The sequence below is a fragment of the Macaca fascicularis genome, chromosome 14, assembly GCF_037993035.2.
Source record: "Macaca fascicularis isolate 582-1 chromosome 14, T2T-MFA8v1.1".
NCBI lineage: Eukaryota > Metazoa > Chordata > Mammalia > Primates > Cercopithecidae > Macaca > Macaca fascicularis.
Window position 1 is genome coordinate 48,379,710 of NC_088388.1, and position 19,354 is coordinate 48,399,063.

Consider the following 19,354-nt stretch of genomic DNA (forward strand, 5'->3'; position numbering starts at 1 on the left):
ATCTCCCAGCACATGTGAGTCCAGAGTGTAGCTGTAAGCCTTGACTTGAGGGAGCCTCTCACAGCCATTCTCATGGATCACATTTGCCCTCATGAGCTTTGGATCCATTCACACGTCTTTCCTCATCAAAATTTTCTAAGAATGTTCTCTAGGGAGTTCTTTCTGAGAGTGATTCTGCTAAAGTCATAGATTCAAAGAATTGTGGAAAAAAAATTAAAGAACCTCTAGGCCAGTGTTTCTCAAAGTGCCAATTACAACCCATCAGTGGGTCATGAAATCAGTATCATGGATCACAACCAGCATTTTTAAAAAAATGAAATAGAACAGAAAACATCAGACTGTATTCATAGAGTAACAGCAAACTTTGCCTCATGAAACCTTTGTTTTGGTCATGTAGGTGTGTGAGTACTGACTTGTGAGATAAAATATATTTCTGACTGCAGGTTGTGGTCAGAAAGGTTAAGTACCTTTCCCAAGGGCATATAGTTGGCTAGAAACTAGAGTCGAGACACTTATTAGCAATAATAAATAATAAAATTTAGATGCATTTTGGCCACAATTATCTGTCCCAAAGGATCAACATTTGTATAAATAGCTTTTTGCTTGGATGATCCAGAATGGCCCGACACCCACACGAGCAACATAGCTTGTTGACACTCATAAAATTACAGTGGCTTTCAAAGTGCTGCACAAGCTATTCTACAAAGTTCATTTCTTCTGCCAGAGAAATAGCCCTGTCTCTCTGGCACCCACTCTGACCCTGGAGATGGTTTTTCAGGGAAATCAACTTCCTGCATCCCAAATTGGCCTCCCTGTCACTGATGTGCTTGTCAAAGTGCAGCTTTGGGGAGCAGGAGGCAATTCTGCTGCCATGGAAACCTCTGGCCTTACCCCAAGATGAAACCTATCATTTCATCACATCACTGGCCAGGGTCTAAAGAGTTCCTTGATGGGGTAAGTGGAAGACGGGGTTGAATGCTTTGAGTTTGGTCTTCTGTTTCTTTGGCCAGCTGTCTCAAGGTTCAGCTTGTTCACCTGTAAAATGGAACTAACACTGCCTGCCCAGCCTTAGCTCAGCTCAAGGCTGTGCACAGAAGTACAGGGACAGATGGCCACCTGGGGTGGACAATACTCAGGAAAGCAGTAACTATGCCCCACTTCAGGCTGTGTGTAAGCATTGTACATAAACGATCTCATTCAGTGCTCACAACAGCTTGATGGGCTGGAGTCACTGTCTTCCCCCTTCACGGGTAAGAAGCTGAGGCCTGGAGAGGTGAGGCCATTCATCCACACAGCAGGAGCAGGTGGAGCTAGGCTTCAAGTCCAGGCCGAGCCCTGAGCCTGCCCTCTTAACTATTCCACTCTGTTCCCCACCATAGGGACCTGCAGCAGCTGGATGACACCACCCAGCTTCCACTGCTCTCGCACTTTGCTGAAACCGTGGAAGGGCTCACCACCATCCGGGCCTTCAGGTACGAGTCCACATTCCCCCAAGGTAGGAGTGGAACAGGGGTGGGGCCAGGGGCACAGGCCATGAGATTTGATTCTCAGGGCTCCATTAGGAAGGCCAAGGACATGTCTCTCTCAAGCCACCTCAGGCCCCAAGGCCCAAGGGATATCCACCAGCAGGGACAGGCCAGGTGGGCTCCCACTGAATGTTCTAGAGAGGAAAATTCCAGCTCTGTAGACAAGCCCAGGGCCTCTATGAGGCAGAGCATGAAAAGAAACAAAGCTGGGACAAGTCTTCATGTATCAATGCTAGAAAGGGCCTTAGGTGCAGGCCACCGTGAGCCCTTCTTTTATTAAGGAGCTCCTGTGTGCAAAACACTATGTTCAATACTGTACAGGCCAATCCCACTCATTCTGCACTGCAACCCTTGGTGCTGAGAATGGTCATTTCCACTGCACAGATAAGGAAACTGAGGTGCAGAGATGTTCTATACCCGTTCTTTGTAAGGTACCACAAAGCCCAGACTTGAACGTATTTGCTCATGCAACTAACATTTACTGAGCCCCGACCATGTGCAAAGCCCCATGCCAGGCACTAAAAAGATGAGTCAAATGAGCCACTGCCCTGCAGGCATTTACAGCCCAGACTTTGGGCAGGCCAGGATAAACCCATGTGACACGTACTCTGAAAAAAGCGGATTCAAGGGCTGTGGGAGCATAGGAGAGAGACAGTCAGGGAAGGTTTTTGTAGAGGAGGTGTCATCAGAACTAGGACTCAAAGGAGGGGCAGGAGTTCACCAGGCTGGAGGAATTCCTGAAAACTTCAGTGCCCCTACCATCCTCTCGCTATCCTGAGTGGTGATGTTGAGGTGGACAGGAGCATCTGAGGCTGCCTGGCAAGTGGAGGAAGCTGTTGTTCCCCACTCCCCAAGGGTCTGTCTGATCTCCTGGGGCATCTCTCTTTTAGTGAGGCAGGCCAGAGACCCCTGACACACATAGTTGGGCTCTTTTCTCATCTTCACCCAGAGAGTGATAATAGGTTATTTTTAGGGTGGCACAGCTGCACGAAGTGTGACAGTAACCATGAGACATCAAGCCCTGTGTCCAGGAGTAACCCTAGGGCACAAGGGCCAGCCAAGGGCCCAGAGAGGCTTACATCTCCTCCACCAACCCCTGAAGTCCAGCTTTAGCCCTGGAAAGGTACCCAGGCCCCTCTGCCCACTCCCTGAAGCACCTAGGGCCAGTGGAAAGCCACCTCTTAGGGATCTTGTCTAGGTAAAGAAGAGCAGGACAAAGCTCTGCCCTGGCCTTGGCGCTGCTCCCTGGACATCCCTCGCCCCTGGACAAGACCGTGCTGTGTCTTCCACAAAGAAGCTCCCTGGGGACTGGATTATGACTCTATAGTCTCCTCCCAGTCTCCTCTTCTCAAGCGTGAACTTCTCCCATTCCTTCACTTCCAGGTCCCTCCACATTACTGAGCCTAGCCTTTGCTCTAAGTTTTGATGATTTCCCTCTTTAAATTGGTGTCTCAGAGGGCCCTGGGGTAGAGAGATGGTGACTCTTCTAAAGTGGGCCAGATCTCCTTGTATGCAGATCCCAGCTTCCAGTAAGCAGCCTCCTATCGGGCCAAACCTGTGGTCAGCCAGAGCCACTGCTACCCAGTGAGGTCTTTCACACCCTACTGATACAGTGAATGAGTTTTAAATTTGAATGAAAGGCTTTTTAATCAACCCTGTACATGTTTAATGCATTGGCTTTAACCCAGCAGCCTGTTGAGAGCTATTACCATTTATTGATTGCCCACTTACTGCGTGCCAGGCACCGTGCTAAGTGTTGTATGTGCGTTATTACATTTAATCCTCACAAGAACTGCATAACATCGGTACGAGTCACCACATTCTTCAGACGCAGAAACGAGACCCAGAGAGGCTGGGTAATCAAACCAAGGTCACACAGACTGCGGGGGCTGGCGCTGAGCTTGGAACTCAGGTTTGCCTGACCTTCTGGGCTTTCCTAAGAGACCTCATTTTTTCCCAAAAGAGTTTCAAGAGTGCCCAGCACTGGGCTCAGTGGTGGGCTCGGCGGTTATTTTCGTTCATATAGGAACTTTCACTTCCCCATTTTATTCATGAGAAAACTGAGTCTCAATCCTGACACACAGCCAGGAAGTTGTGACATTCAGGCTCCAACCTGGGTTTACATGGCTGCGAGGCTGGGGCTCTTTTCCAGTCCTCAGACACACTGTCGCATGCCTGTGGCAGAAGCTCCCATCTCATACTTGCCGACCCTCAACTCACACAGTCCTGAGACCCACATACGCTGAGTGCCTCACACTCCTATAACTTGCACGTGCCCTGATGCACACACATCTTCAACGCGCACTTACTCGAACCCTTCAGGCATGGTTTCACACTCGCCTCAGACAGGTCACCCTCCCACACATCTCCACCCTGGAGGTATGCAGGAGCAATGCTCTCTCCCACCGCAGAGCCTCCCTTCACTCCCCTCAGACACATGCCCTCTCTCCACCCAGAGACAATCAAAGCTGAACAAACACCTTCCAGGAGTGAAAAGCAAATGCCCAGTGAGATACGTCTTGGGTGCCTTTGTGTCCTCTAAGTTTGGTCCTATCAAACCAGCGATGATGAGACAGTTTTTCTTTCATTCCTTCCTCCATCATCAAACAAGTGCTCCTGCATCTCCTATGTCAGCAAGGTCTGAGGGAAGTGGCCAAGGAGAGTGATGACCGCAGCCCAGGCTGGTCAGAGGGAGGAGGCAGGTCCATGCACAGCAACTCAGGGAAAACATGATGAGGACCCAAGGATGAGAAAGATGCCTCCAGAGTTCCCTGTACAGAGAGATTTCATCTATTTCAGAGGGTCGGGGGAGTGCCATGCATTCATCCAACAAATATTTATTGATAGTGCCAGGCACTGGGATACATTGGTGAATCAAACAGACATGGCCTCCATCTTCATGGAATTTACAGTCTATTGAGGGAGATGATTATAAACAGCTAGAGAAATGCATGTACAACAGATACTGTGGAGCAAACAGGTTGCAGAGAATAATAGAGGAAACCTACTTTATAGTAAGGTAGTGGCCAGGAAGAGCCTCTCTGAGGAGGCAGCATTTAAGGTAAGGCCTGAAGCTTGAGTTGAGCCAGCCTTATGAAGAGCAAGGGTGAAAGCCTTCCAGGCAAAGGGAATAGTGTATGCAAAGGCTCTGGGGTAGGGAAGACTTTAGTATTGTCACAGAGCTTTTAAAAGGCTGACTGGGTGCAGCATAGTGTGTGGGGTGTTTGTGGCAGGAATTAGGTTGGCAGGAGGGGGTTCTTCATCCTATAAGCAGTGGGAGGTCATTAATTTTTTTTTTTTTTTTTTTTTTTTTGAGGCAGAGTCTCACTCTGTCACCTAGGCTGGAGTGCAGTGGGGTGATCTCGGCTCACTGCAACCTCCACCTCCTGGGTTCAAGCGATTATCCTGCCTCAGCCTCCCAAGTAGCTGGGATTACAGGTGTGCACCACCATACTCAGCTAATTTTTGTATTATTACTAGAGACAGAGTTTCACCATGTTGGCCAGGCTGGTCTTGAACTCTTGACTCAGGTGATCCGCCCGCCTCAGCCTCTCAAAGGGCTGGGATTACAGAGGTGAGCCACCGCGTCTGGCCGGAGGTCATTAATATTCTAAGCAGTGGGGAGAGGACACGGTTTGCAATTTACATAGATTAAGCCAGCCACTGTGTGGAGCGTGAACTGTAGGGAGACAGCAGGTAGACGTATTCAGGAAGCTCATGCAGTAGTCCAGGTAAGAGTTTGTAGTGGGCGGGAAGCAGGATAGAGGGGGAGGGAGGCAAGGACTCTTTTGGAGATAGACATAAGAGGACTTGCCAAGGGGCTGAATGTGAATCCAGGTGATTCCTGGGTGAAAAACCAGGTAAAGGGAGGTGCTCCTTATTATAACGGGAAAGACCTAGAGAAAATGGGTCTTGGGGTGAAAACAAGAGTTTGGAGGAGGTAGGGACTCTGGACAGGTTTGAATAAGCAGAAAGGAGCAGGGCGGACATTCCAGAGGGGATGAAGTGGCCACGGTGGCATGTCTGGGGACTGGAGAGGCCCTGGTGTCTCCCTCTGCAGGTAGGGAGACTCCTAGGAGCTATGTGGACCAACACTGTTCCCTTAGGAGTTTCTCATTCTCCCTCCAGGTACGAGGCCCGGTTCCAGCAGAAGCTTCTCGAATACACAGACTCCAACAACATTGCTTCCCTCTTCCTCACGGCTGCCAACAGATGGCTGGAAGTCCGAATGGCAAGTGCTATTCCCCCCTACCCTGGCCCCCGCAGAGGGCTTCTGATAGCAGGGTGGGGCCAGAGCAAGAGCACACAGGGACCCAGGGATGAAAGAGAGGATAGGATACCAGATCGTGTGGACACCAAGCCTTCCTCCTTCCTCCAGCCCTGGTGGTCCTCCTAGTGTCTAGCCTGCGCTCCTTTTCCCCATATCACTGCCTGGAGGCTTGTGTATCTGAGGTGTGTGCCAGTGGCTAGAATAATTGTGAATGTGTATCTGCAATGGGTCATATGACACCCACGTTGTGTGTGTTTGTGGGCCTGCTGAGGTGTGTGTGTTAAAGGGTGTGCAGGGGCTGGGGGGTGGGGGAGCATGAGCTTGTGGGACATGTTGGCTCCTGGGGCTCCAGTCTTTGCAGCCCTTGTGTGTGTCTGATGATGTGTGCGTGAGTTGCAGGGTTGGGGTGGGGGTCTTGCTGAGCTGCTCTCTGCTCCAAAAGGGAGTGAGGTGGAACAGGGGCCTGTGGCTCCAACCCCCAAACGCCCAGGCCAGCTCCTCTCCCTCCGCAGGAGTACATCGGTGCATGTGTGGTGCTCATCGCGGCCGTGACCTCCATCTCCAACTCCCTGCACCGGGAGCTCTCTGCTGGCCTGGTGGGCCTGGGCCTCACCTATGCCCTAATGGTGAGCGGCAGTGGGCTAGGGCAGAGGAGGGGTCAGACGCCAGCACTCCTGGAGCATCTTCCCCACTGGAGACATGAGACACCCCCAGGCCTTACCCCAAGCTCATTTGCATCTGATGCCCGAGGGACAGTGGGCAGGAAGGCTGACCGGCCAGCCCCAGGCCCCAGACAGGTGGAGGGTGGGGAGCCACATGACTGACTCTCCCCATGCCTCCGGGGGGGGTGCTGCTCTGAGCAGGCAGCTGATGGCAGCAAAAGGAATCTGGGGCCCTGGCCCCTCTCCAGCCTTAAGAAGAGCCATCCTGGTGGCTGAGGACAGAACTAAGTGACCACAGAGTATGTGCCACTGGCTTGCTCCCCACAGGTTTCCAACTACCTCAACTGGATGGTGAGGAACCTCGCAGACATGGAGCTCCAGCTGGGCGCCGTGAAGCGCATCCACGGGCTCCTGAAAACTGAGGCAGAGAGCTACGAGGGGCTCCTGGGTGAGGGGCTCAGGGAGAGGGGTGGGGAAGAGCCCAAGGAGGAGTGTATCTGGGTTGGGGACCACAAGAGAGCCTGGGGATGGGGTGGCACTTTCGGATACTAGCTGTGCCCCATGCCTGGTGGCTGAGCCCAGCCTGGCCCCCAGCACCATCGCTGATCCCAAAGAACTGGCCAGACCAAGGGAAGATCCAGATCCAGAACCTGAGTGTGCGCTACGACAGCTCCCTGAAGCCAGTGCTGAAGCACGTCAACGCCCTCATCTCCCCAGGACAGAAGGTCAGAGCGCAGGCCCAACCCAATGCTGCAGGACAGGCGTGAACAGGGGATAGGGCATGCACGGAGCTGGACGGCTTCGCAGTCACCTCATGGTCTTCCAGGGCCAAGGCCTCTCACTATTCAGACATAGCAGTCTCCTGCCCTGGGCCTGTGGGGGCCCATCTTTCCTCTCCCTCTATTCCCTTCCCCCAGTGTTACCCTCAGACCTTGTCTCCTCACTCATCCACCAAGGAGACGACACTCTGGACTCCCCCGGCTCGCACGGTCTTTGTCAGGGCCTCCCTCTCTGCGACTGGTCAGGGGCTTTCCCTAGGGCACTGCCCCTGACCTTCAGGGCAGAGACCTGGGGGCAGACAGCGAGGCCGCCCTTGTACTGGGGGAGAACCCCTGCCTATGGCCCTGGCCCTGCTCTCCTCTCATTTCCCCCTCTGTCTCTGTCTCACTTTGCTGTGACCGTCCATGTCATTCTCTGACCTTGGGATGTACCTCTGTCCCTGCCTCTCTCATCCTTCTGTGTCACTATCTCTGTCTCTGTATTGTAATTTCTGTTGGTACCCAAGGGCCAGGAAGCAATGGGATCAGAGGTGGCTCCAGTGTAAGGCGGTGCATACAGACGCATCCCTGCATACCACTCTCAGCTGCCCCTGTGTCCTCCTGCCACACTCACACCCATAGAGACACACCAGTGCCCCCAGCTCTCCTGCAGCCAAGTACCCGGCACACCCAGACCCACACCAAGGCCCAGGCAAATGGACATCCATGCCCGTACTTGCGTGCCGGTCCCGTGTGAGCCCTCTCTGGACCCACTGCAGGAAACAAGCCCAAAACTGTGGTGTACAAAGAAAAGCTGGTCAGAAAACCAGGACAAAAAGAAACCCTGTGACTTCCCACACCTGCACACACACCCAGAGCTAGCACTAGAGGCTACTCCCAGCAGCCCCAGACCCCCAGTGGCGGTGCCTGCTTCTCTTTCCAGATTGGGATCTGCGGCCGCACAGGCAGTGGGAAGTCCTCCTTCTCTCTTGCCTTCTTCCGCATGGTGGACACGTTCGAAGGTGAGTTGTAAGGTGGGCACCCCATGTGTACCCACAGCCACCAGATGAGGCCTCAGCCCTGGCACATGGTCAGATATGACAGGAGGCCCAGCAGTCACCGCCTTCCCCTGCACCCTCATTGGGACCCACACAGGGCGCATCATCATTGATGGCATTGACATCGCCAAACTGCCACTGCACACCCTGCGCTCACGCCTCTCCATCATCCTGCAGGACCCGGTCCTCTTCAGCGGCACCATCCGGTGAGCCCCACCACCCTTCAGGCCCACCCAGCCCAGGCCAGCTTAGTTCCATCAGATCTGGAGCACAAAGAGGAGGGGGCTGGGGGAGACCAGGATCCCAGAGGCGTTTCCTGCTCATGCCCTTCTCCATCCCATCAGGCCCAGGCAGGCTCTGGAAGGGGATCCCCCACCCATGGATCTAAGATGCTGTCCCCCACCTACTGCCACCACCTCGGTGTTTCTCCCAGCCAGACCTCCAACTCAGTCCACTCTCACTCACTGCCCTCTTTGCCTCCTGGGGATGCAGGTAGGACCCTGCTTCCTCCCTACTGGGGCTTTCTGTGCCACTTCCAGATTTAACCTGGACCCGGAGAGGAAGTGCTCAGACAGCACGCTGTGGGAGGCCCTGGAAATTGCCCAGCTGAAGCTGGTGGTGAAGGCCCTGCCAGGAGGCCTTGGTAACTACTCCTGGCTGTGCAGCCGGGTTGGTTGGGCACCCAAGGACCCTGTAAGGAAGGGAGACGGAAGCCCGTGTCTCAGGTTTGCCCCAAGTTTGGAGTCTGAAGCCCAGCAGGACCATTTAGACCTATTTCTCACTATTCAGCGGCCCAGAAACATCAGGTGTCTTGCCCCAGGTCACACAACTGGTCAGTTCAGGGTCTGGCTCCTCCTGCAGGGTACAGTGGGTACAGTCAGGGATCCTTGTGAGACACAGATTGCAAGCTCCCCATGCCACGGCGGCATCTTCAGCCCTGCCCTGCCCCATCCACCTGCCTGCCCAGTTCTGCCTTAGGGGAGGAGAAGAGGGACTGGGAAATCGTAGACACAGGTCACTCATCAAGTCCACTGGTGATTGGCAAAGCCTTGGTATATTTGCTGCAGTTCCTGGAGCATTGGGGGTGGCTAAGCCTTGGTTTCAGTGAATCACTTTACCAAGGCCCACACTACATACACACTCAGTGCACCACTCGGTGCCCACGCCCCCTCCCAGAACTGCCCAGGGCCACAGCAGCACACATCTCCAGGGGTGCCCTCCTCGTTGCAGTCCCTGCAGATGGCCTCCACGTTGTTGTGTCAGGTACACCAGCCCTGCACACGCCTGTGCTCTCGGACACACACCCACCTATTTGCCCTCATACACACATTTTCCAACAGCCCCCCCAAGCCATCCCATCTGCTCCACTCACAGCACAAGATTAACTCAGTCCTACTTCCTCTCCCTGGGCTGTTTTCAGATGCCATCATCACAGAAGGCGGGGAGAATTTCAGCCAGGGACAGAGGCAGCTGTTCTGCCTGGCTCGGGCCTTCGTGAGGAAGACCAGCATCTTCATCATGGACGAAGCCACAGCTTCCATTGACATGGCCACGGTTGGTCCTGGGCACCTCCATGGGACGATGGCCTTAGAGAGGGTTTAGTGGGATGCTAGGCAGAAATTTGCACAAAGTAGCCCTGAGGCTCAAGTTGCATTTAACATCAAATGCTATGTGTCGCAGAAAGTGAAAAGAGCTGGGGGACCCTGACTCTGTCTAGCCTTAGGGAATGTTACACACACACGCACGCACACACAAAAACACTACGCAAACACAAACATAAGCTGCCCACAGACCCACACAGACTTCACACTGTCACCTATCACAACAGCATGCACAGCCACAACCACAACCTACATACACACACACAGCTGAGCCCCCAACAGGCTGAGTCCAGTCCCTGAGTGCTGGGAACCTGTTCAGTCCTGTGGGGTGGGGGTGGGACTAGGATCGGGATGAGATGGGAGCTGAACCACAAACCTGGGCTCCACATCCCCCAAGCCAGGCCAGACCCCATCCACTGGGCAGGTGAGCCAATAGCTGTTGCCCCCACTTGGCAGGAAAACATCCTCCAAAAGGTGGTGATGACAGCCTTCGCAGACCGCACCGTGGTCACCATCGCGGTAAGGGGCCCATTGATGGGGTGCAGAGGGACACCCAGGGACAGGACTGGCCTCTTGTGCCTGTCATGAGTGCACTGTTCCTGGGCTTGCCTGGTCCCAATAATCAAGAAAGGACCCTGAAGCAGGCAGTTCAGGGCCAGGGGTCTGGAGGGCATGCAGGGTGCCTGGGTTGCAGGATTTGGGGCGGGGGTTTTGCCCCTGTACGTCCCTCAGACCTCCCCTCTCCGTCTCCAGGTTCCAAGGTCTGCCCCTGTCCCAAGGCCTTGTACCTTAGGCTGGGGTTACTTCTCCATAAGAAGTGCGGGAGGGATTGTGGAGGATCTCTGAGCCTTGAAGCCTGGAGGTGGGGTAGAGTTGGGACTTGGAGAGGAGAAAAGGGTGGTATTAATGGATGGAGGGCTTGTAGTCACATCCACCCCAGGAAAGTGCAGTCCCCACAGAGACAGGACATTCTGGCCACATTCCTCATCCTCCTCCTCCAAGCTGCAGGAGGGCCACCTTCTGCTGTGGCTCCCACCGCGGGAGGTGTTCCCACCATCCTGACCCGTCCCCTCCTGCCCTGCCCAGCATCGAGTGCACACCATCCTGAGTGCAGACCTGGTGATCGTCCTGAAGCGGGGCGCCATCCTTGAGTTTGATAAGCCAGAGAAGCTGCTCAGCCGGAAGGACAGCGTCTTCGCCTCCTTCGTCCGTGCAGACAAGTGACCTGCCAGAGCCCAAGTGCCATCCCATACTCCGACCCTGCCCATACCCTTGCCTGGGTTTTCTAACTGTAAATCACTTGTAAATAAAGAGATTTGATTATTTCCTACTAGAGGCCGTGAGTCTGGTGGGCAGGGGCTGGTGGTGGATGGTGGGTTCAGTAGAACCAGCCTGGCTTTGGCATCAGGCAGACCTTCAGAAGCTGTGTGAGCGTGGGCAAAAGCCTGCTTCCTTACCTGTGAAATGAGGTCTCTATTAGTCAGCCAGGCTGCCACAGCAACATATCACAGACTGGGTGGCTTTAACAACAGACATTTTTTTCTCACAGTTCTGAGGGCTGAAGCCTGGGATCAAGGTGTTGGCAGGTTTGGTTCCTCCTGAGGCCTCTCTCCTTGGCTTGCAGAGGGCCACCTTCTGGCTGTGTGCTCACATGGCCTTTGCTCTGTGGACATGCATCCCTGCTCTCTCTCTCTGTCTTAAAAGGACACCAGTCATATTGGATTAGGGCCCTACCCCTAAGACCTCATTAAACCTTAATTATCTCCTCATAGGCCCTATTTCCAAATAGTTACATTGTAGGATTAGGCTTCACCCTGTGAATTTGGTGGGACACAATTATGTCCATAGCAAGGGTGATAGCATTTCTGCAATAAGTTTATCAGATAAGTTAACAGATCTCCATACAGCTTGGTCTCCTTTCTTCTCACTTTCATTCTTGAATTAAAATCTGGATTAACACTATTTCAATTGAAAATGACAGGAACCCAATTCAAAGTCACCTAAGCAGAAACTGAAGTTATTGCAGTGTGTGACTGACAAGGCTAAGAGGTATACTACTTCAAGCATGGCTGGATCCAGGTGTTTGACATCCACCCAGGATGCGTCTTCCTTTCTGGGTTCCATTTTCCTCTCCCTCCCTTATGACAGATGGCCACTAGCAGCTCTAGCTTACATCCTGCCCCAAGGCAACCCAAGAGGCAAAACAGATACTCCTTCCCAATAGTTCCAGCAAAAGCCTGGGAGCAAATCTCAATGGATCAACTTGGGTCACATTCCCATCCCTACCCCACTGTGATCAGAGGGGTGGCACACACTGGCTGGCTAGGCCTGGATCATGTCTCCATCTCCATCCCCCAAGCAGGGGCATTCAGAAGTGAAAGGGTGGTCCTTCCGAGGGAAAGCACAGCGCATGAGCCACAGGCCAGCCAGGTGGTGTCTGGGAGACACTGGAGCCCAGACACCAGGGAGACTGAAACAGCAGCTGTCCTGACTTCCTCTGCATCATGAAACAAGGCTGCACATCTGCCCTCGGCCAAGAAATGGCAGGTGCTCATTTGCATCTCATTTTATGATCATTTGCATATCATCTGCAGTACTGGCTGCACCAAGCCCTGGGGTGCAGACCTAAGATTCTCGAACCTAAGAGTACCCTTGGCTGCAAGAGGATCAGAGAGGCACAATATAAGAAAAGCCCACCAGTTATTGGAGGTAGGTCCAGTGCAGACCCCTGTGGATGTTCCAGGAGCCAGAGAAGCTCAGAAAGGAAGAGCTCTGTAAAGCCTGGCAGGCTGCATGGAAAAGACAAAATTTGAGTTAAACATTGTGGGGGATAGGGATTGGATAGGGAGAAAGTCAGAGAAAGGGCTGGGGTGGCAGGTGGGGACAGCAGGAGGTAAGGAGTGATGGTGGAAGTGTGTTAAGAGTGTTGGCTGATCAGGGAGGTGGGAGAAAGATGAGAGCAGTAGGAAGGGCATCACATCAGAGAGCCCTGAATGCCAGGGCAAGGAGTGTGGGGTATGCCCATGGACAAAAAGGGAGAAGGGTTTTGAGCAAGAAAGGGACTTGACAAGTTCAGTGTTTGGTGGAGATGACTATAAGCAAGTGCAGGATGGAGCAAAAGGGGAGGCTGAGCCCTTCAGATAGGGGACTCACCCCCCCAGTAGGGTGAGCAGCAGGGAGGTGAGGCCTCAAGGCTGCACTACAAGGCAGAACCGAACCTTTCTACCTCTGAGATTTCCCCAGGGGCCCAGCAGCTTCCCCCACTGTGAGATCTCCCAGGAGTGGAGCCAGGGAGCAGAAAGAGGGCTCCACATGCCTACCACTACTCCAAATCCATCCCACCCTGATGGATTGAAGGGAAGTAGCGGGGGCAGGGCTGGGCCTACAGTGAAATGTTGCAGGGATGCCCAAGGTCATCCTGGCCCAAAATCCCTCTATAACATCCCTCATGGCCCACCGGCTTGACTTGGGTACCCCACAGATGTGCCTTATCTCTGGTTATTGTTATTAGAACTGACTCTCGCATATGTGAAACCAAAGCCTGCCTCTGTTTCACTTAGTGTCCTGGTTCTACCCTTTGGGCCACGAAAAACTACTAGTTTATCCTCCTTCAAAGCCAGGTGTTTCTACAATAGTGCCCAAACCCCCGGGGGACTTTCCTTTTCTGATGGCTGGACAGTTGTAGTTGCCGCAGAGATTCCCCCAGGTAACCCTGTCTCCTTGAGCTTCCCACTCTGCTCATCTCATTTTACCCTCCCCTTCCTAGACACTGTATCTCTGTTAATACAGCCCATGATCACACTCATCCTTTGTAGTGGTGTTTGCTCTGACTGCTGGTGGGTAGGGAGAGAAAGGAAAATCCAACATAAAATGCATATCCTGCCTCCATTGTGGCCCACACCCACGCTGCCCTCTCCAGCCCCTGTCTCAAGCCCCCACTCCAACAAAATGGCCGCAGATGGTCAGGGGCTCTTCCATAAGGATCTGAGCCGCAGAGAGTGGTAAAGCCATTACTCTCCCAACAACAGAGATCTAGCAGGCTTTCCTTCCAGCTGAGAACCGGGGTCCATGCCACAGGGCAGCCTCAGGCTGATGCCTGAACAGAAACACCACCATGCCTGGACAAGAGCCTGGGTCCCCCAGTGCCCGAGGCAGCCCTAACACACTGCTCAGGCATACCACTCATGGCCTAACGTGGAAGAAGTCAGGTGACAGGTGTGAGAAAGTGTAAAGCAAGTGCCCTCGGCTCAAACCTTTAAAGGAGGGCCGGAATGGTTGAGAAGATGGAGCCGCCCAGGCTGCCCCACAGCAATAGCAGGTGTTAAACTGTGTTCCTTTCCTGCCGAGACCCATTTTTTTTTTTTTTTATGGGAGGGAGTCTGAGCTTCCATCAGATTGTCAAAGGATTCAAGACTAAGATTAAGAGTATCCCCCAAAGAAAAGAAGCTGTGGGTTGAGAAGTCCTCGGACCGCCTAATTTTCCCCAGCCCTGGGATTTGTGGCGCCACCCCTCAGTGCCTCTTTTCCCGAGGAACCTGCAAACCTGGAGCGGCCGAGAGGCGGATAATTGACCCAAATACGGATGGAGATATTGGGGGAGGGGAGCCAGGGCGACAGGGCAGCGGCCCCAGACTGGGAAGGCGTGTCACAGATTCCTCCCAGCCCCCTACTTTCGTAGAGCGTGGGCAGGAGGAACCTCTGGGTCCCGCAGATCAGAAAAACTCCGAAGGCCAGATTGTGAGTCCGGGGAAGGGAGGCGGAGGGTGGGGGCGGGAGGGGCGGGGAGGGGTGGGACTTGCTCCGGTCCCGCCCCCTCGGCTCCGGAGCAGGTCGGGCTCCCCCTGGCGGTCCCCGGCCCCGCTCCTCTCCTCGTGCGTCCCCCTCCCGCCGTCCTAGACCCCCGCCTAGCCCAGGTCGGTCTCCGCGGACCCACAGCGGACCCACGGACGGACAGAGGGACGGGAGGACGGCCAGCCGCGAGCGCCCGGGAGGCGGCAGGGGGGCGGGGAGGCGACGGCCGTGGCGTGAGGAGCAGGAGCAGGTGCAGCGGCGGCGGCGGGCGGGGCCGGGACCCGGCGCGGAGCGGGGGCCGCGGCACGGGCGGGCGGCAGGGACCTGGAGGCCGCGACTCGGAGTCAGCCCCGCCGGGTCGCGCGCCGTGCCGGGGAGCCAGAATTGAGCCGGGTGGGGTGGTGACTCCGGAGAACGCAGGATCCCAAGGAGACAGAGAGGACGAGAGCTGGAGGGGGATCCGGAGAGCAGCGGAGGCTCTCCGAGAAGGGTGGAGTAGGACATAGGGGGCACACCTGGAGGGGAGACGGGCGGGGGTGGCCAGGACCTGAGCTGGAGCCTGTGAGCCCCGGAGGCCAGGCAGGTGAGGCGGGAGACCCGGAGGTGGGGGTGAGGTCCGGTTAGTGGGAGAGATCCGGAGGTGTTAAGTTCTGAGCTGGGCTGAGAAGGTAGGCTGGGAGGGGAGACGGGCTCTCAGTGGGAGACCCAGGGTGGTCAGCTGGCGGGGTAAGCTGAGGGAGGACCCAGGGCCAGGTGGAGAGCCGGCAGGGTTGGGGGCTCCCTAGGCGGCAGGCAGGTGGGCTCAAGGGTGAGGCTGTTTTTTTGTTTTGTTTGTTGTTTGTTTTCTGTTTTTGAGACGGAGTCTCGCTCTGTCACCCAGGCTGGAGTGCAGTGGCATGATCTGGGCTCACTGCAACCTCCGCCTCCTGGGTTCAAGCGGTTCTCCTGCCTCAGCCTCCTGAGTAGCTGGGATTACAGGCGCGCACCACCACGCCTGGCTAACTTTTTTATTTTTAGTAAAGATGGTGTTTCACCATGTTGGTCAGGCTGGTCTCGAACTCCTGACGTCGTGATCTGCCCGCCTCAGCCTCCCAAAGTACTGGGATTACAGGCATGAGCCACCGCGCCTGGCCTGAGGCTGATATTAAGAAGTGAAGTGGGATGCAGGTGGAGGGGAGGAAGAGTCTGGTGGGGAGTTATCTCAGAAGTGAGGCCAGCACAGGCTGAGCGCAGCCCAAGGGTGAGAGGGTGCCCACGGAGAGGACGCCGCAGTGAGGCCCTAGGCCACGACCCAGGGGTGCCTCCGATGGGGGAAGCCCCTCCCTGGGGGTCACCAGAGCCATGCTGTCCCGCAAGGGCATCATCCCCGAGGAGTACGTGCTGACACGCCTGGCAGAGGACCCTGCCGAGCCCAGGTACCGCGCCCGCGAGCGTAGGGCCCGCTTTGTGTCCAAGAAAGGCAACTGCAACGTGGCCCACAAGAACATCCGGGAGCAGGGCCGTTTCCTGCAGGACGTGTTCACCACGCTGGTGGACCTCAAGTGGCCACACACGCTACTCATCTTCACCATGTCCTTCCTGTGCAGCTGGCTGCTCTTCGCCATGGTGTGGTGGCTCATCGCCTTCGCCCACGGCGACCTGGCCCCCAACGAGGGCACTGCTGAGCCCTGTGTCACCAGCATCCACTCCTTTTCATCTGCCTTCCTTTTCTCCATTGAGGTCCAAGTGACTATTGGCTTTGGCGGGCGCATGGTGACTGAGGAGTGCCCGCTGGCCATCCTGATCCTCATCGTGCAGAACATCGTGGGGCTCATGATCAACGCCATCATGCTTGGCTGCATCTTCATGAAGACTGCCCAGGCCCACCGCAGGGCCGAGACCCTCATCTTTAGCAAGCACGCGGTGATCGCCCTGCGCCACGGCCGCCTCTGCTTCATGCTGCGTGTGGGCGACCTCCGCAAGAGCATGATCATCAGCGCCACCATCCACATGCAGGTGGTGCGCAAGACCACCAGCCCCGAGGGCGAGGTGGTGCCCCTCCACCAGGTGGACATCCCTATGGAGAACGGTGTGGGTGGCAACAGCATCTTCCTGGTGGCCCCGCTGATCATCTACCATGTCATCGATGCCAACAGCCCACTCTATGACCTGGCACCCAGCGACCTGCACCACCACCAGGACCTCGAGATCATTGTCATCCTGGAAGGCGTGGTGGAAACCACGGGCATCACCACCCAGGCCCGCACCTCCTACCTGGCTGATGAGATCCTGTGGGGCCAGCGCTTTGTCCCCATTGTAGCTGAGGAGGACGGACGTTACTCTGTGGACTACTCCAAGTTTGGCAACACCATCAAAGTGCCCACACCACTCTGCACGGCCCGCCAGCTTGATGAGGACCACAGCCTACTGGAAGCTCTGACCCTCGCCTCAGCCCGCGGGCCCTTGCGCAAGCGTAGCGTGGCCATGGCTAAGGCCAAGCCCAAGTTCAGCATCTCTCCGGATTCTCTGTCCTGAGCCATGGTCTCTCAGCTCCCCCCACACGCGTGCGTACACACAGACCGTGTGGTATGGTATGTAGCCCAGCCAGGGCCTGGTGTGAGGCTGGGCTAGCCTCAGCTCAGCCTCCCCCTGCTGCTCATCCAGGGTGTTACAAGGCACTTGTCACTATGCTATTTCTGGCCTCAGCAGGAACCTGTACTGGGTTATTTTTGTCCTTGCTCCTCCCAACCCAATTCAGGATTGCCTCACCCCTCTCCCCTGCCCAAAGCTGCAGAGGCTGTGGGAGGTGCTGGGCCCTAAAGCTGTGTGTCCAGCCAGTCCTAGCTCCCCACAATTGACCAGCCACACACTGGGCAGGTGGCTGGGGAAGAACAATCCCCTGAGGGCTGCTGCTTTGCTTCTTTGGCTTCAAGAAATGCCTGTGGTCAGGCCCCAGCTCTCCTTGGTCCCTGAAAAAGCACCCGGCTAAGGGCTGGGCCTGGCCAGCAGTTGATGAGAGCGTGTTCCCACTGGAGGATTGGTGCTGTGAAGCCTACACCGACAGGGACAGCCTGGGGCTGACGGGGCTCCCCTCCAAGGGCCAGTTTCAGGGCTGGAAGGGGAGGAAGCACGGGAAGGTGACCTGAGGAGGCTTGGCTTTGCGGAGCCCCGCTCAGGCACAGGGAGGAGGAGATGCCAGTGCTCCTGCCTTTTGCCACATTGGCCTCCTGCAATGAGGGCTCTGTGGGCTGGGGCTACTGCCCCTGCCTACTTCCCACCTGTCCCCAGAGGCTGAGGAGAGGGTGTCCTGTGCCCACCACACATGATTAGGCCTCAGGCCCAACTCTGGTCCTGGCTGTATGACAGTGGCTGCCACTCACTTTGTCCACAGGGTGGCTTGGGGTTGGGTGTCTTTGGGTTGCTGGAAAAGGTGTGGGAAGTTTCAGGATGGTGGGAGGGAGTGAGGTCCCTGAGGTGAAGAGGCCCTTGGTCCTAACGGGTTTGACCCGCGCCTGGACCCTTGGAGCAGTGTTGTGTGAACTTGCTTAGAACTCTGCCTTCTCCGTTGTCAATAAAGCCTCCCCCTCATGACCTAAACTCTGGGCTTTTCTTGCTGGGGAGCAGCAAGCATGCTGGTGGGAAGGGAGGCAGGGACTGGCAGCTGCCACCCCCTTCAAGAGGCACCACAGACCCTAGCACGGAGGCCAGGGGAGGGACGGAAGGCTGGCACCTCTTCCCCCAGCTCAGGGGGACTTTCTCCCTCCTGCCTCAGGTGGCCCAGCCCTGTCAGCCTGTCTGGCCAACTCAGCCTTGGGCACTCACTAGGCTCTGCAGCCCTGGGCTCTGTCTCTACTCCCAGGGATCTGCTGGAAGGGTGGAGTGCCCAGGGAGAGGGGTAGAGGTGTCATAGGCATTAGTGTAGTAATTGGAGCCCTAACTCTCGCAACAACTGCTTGGGTTCGAATTCTGGCTCTAGCGGTATGACTTTTGTCAAGTAACTTAACCTCTCTGTGTCTCAGTTGCCTCATCTATAACATGGATGCTAATAGTACCTACCTCATAGAATTGTTTTGGGAGTAAACGAAAAACATGTAAAATGCTGAAGTGCCTGGTCTACAGTAAGTGCTCAATAAATGTTAACTATTGTGATTGCTGCTGAATCAGCTACATGATGAGAAAACTGGCCAAACAAGTGTTAAAGAGAGACGGTGCTTTTATTTTGCCCTTGGTCATGTTTATTTGCCGGGTCTTTCTTTCCACACCGTGCCCCCTTCCCAGCTGAGACCATGATTTTAGGGGCTGTGGCAATGCCTGTGACCTGGTCTCCTTGTCTCCATCTCACCCACTGCAATCCATCTGCCACGCAGCCTCCAGGGTGGTCTTAGAAGGGTGGGTCACCCCCCACCCCCACCATGAAATACCTTCGGTAGTTCCCCATCACCTCTGGGTCAAGGCTAGCTTCTTAGCCAGCCAATTCGGGCTGTGACTGCCTCTCCGGCTTTATGGCCCACTGTTTTCTTGCCAGGAGTCTGCACTTTGCCCACCCACTTCCCTGGGTACCTCGCTGTCCTATCCCTCCTGGCACATAATGTTGAGCTTCCTACCTCCCAGACCTTGCTTATGTTATTCCCTTGGCCTGGACTGCCCAGGCCTCACCTCTGTCTGTTGAAATCCATAAAAATCCAGGCCGAATGATGCCTCCTCGAAAC

The 19,354-nt window shown here is 55.3% G+C and overlaps 2 protein-coding genes across 25 annotated transcripts in view; both read left to right on the plus strand.

Moving 5' to 3' along the window:
* The window catches only part of ABCC8 (ATP binding cassette subfamily C member 8), an 84,182-nt gene extending 72,977 nt beyond the window's left edge, over positions 1 to 11,205 (plus strand). For 14 of the 23 annotated variants that reach the window (XM_005578489.4, XM_015435003.3, XM_005578492.4 and 11 more), the window contains 11 exons: positions 1,380 to 1,472; positions 5,655 to 5,757; positions 6,309 to 6,422; positions 6,786 to 6,906; positions 7,053 to 7,183; positions 8,160 to 8,238; positions 8,372 to 8,480; positions 8,814 to 8,917; positions 9,695 to 9,828; positions 10,332 to 10,394; positions 10,962 to 11,205. In XM_005578489.4, the coding sequence (XP_005578546.3) occupies positions 1,380 to 1,472; positions 5,655 to 5,757; positions 6,309 to 6,422; positions 6,786 to 6,906; positions 7,053 to 7,183; positions 8,160 to 8,238; positions 8,372 to 8,480; positions 8,814 to 8,917; positions 9,695 to 9,828; positions 10,332 to 10,394; positions 10,962 to 11,099 (1,189 nt within the window). In that variant the 3' untranslated portion in view covers positions 11,100 to 11,205. Of the gene's footprint in view, positions 1 to 778; positions 1,170 to 1,379; positions 1,473 to 5,654; positions 5,758 to 6,308; positions 6,423 to 6,785; positions 6,907 to 7,052; positions 7,184 to 8,159; positions 8,239 to 8,275; positions 8,481 to 8,813; positions 8,918 to 9,694; positions 9,830 to 10,331; positions 10,395 to 10,877 lie in introns of those variants that run through there. The other 9 variants (XM_045371554.3, XM_074014126.1, XR_006692262.3 and 6 more) reach the window with 8 other exon arrangements.
* Positions 11,206 to 14,746: 3,541 nt separating this feature from the next.
* Positions 14,747 to 18,794, plus strand: KCNJ11 (potassium inwardly rectifying channel subfamily J member 11). 2 transcript variants are annotated; one of them, XM_065528426.1, is made up of 2 exons: positions 14,747 to 14,916; positions 16,253 to 18,794. In XM_065528426.1, exon 2 carries the CDS (start codon positions 16,269 to 16,271, stop codon positions 17,178 to 17,180), a length of 912 nt encoding a protein of 303 aa, XP_065384498.1. In that variant the 5' UTR covers positions 14,747 to 14,916; positions 16,253 to 16,268; the 3' UTR covers positions 17,181 to 18,794. The 2 variants fall into 2 exon arrangements, with proteins under 2 accessions (XP_065384498.1, XP_005578553.1); XM_005578496.4 differs by having other exon boundaries at positions 14,747 to 18,794.
* Positions 18,795 to 19,354: the final 560 nt, after the last annotated feature.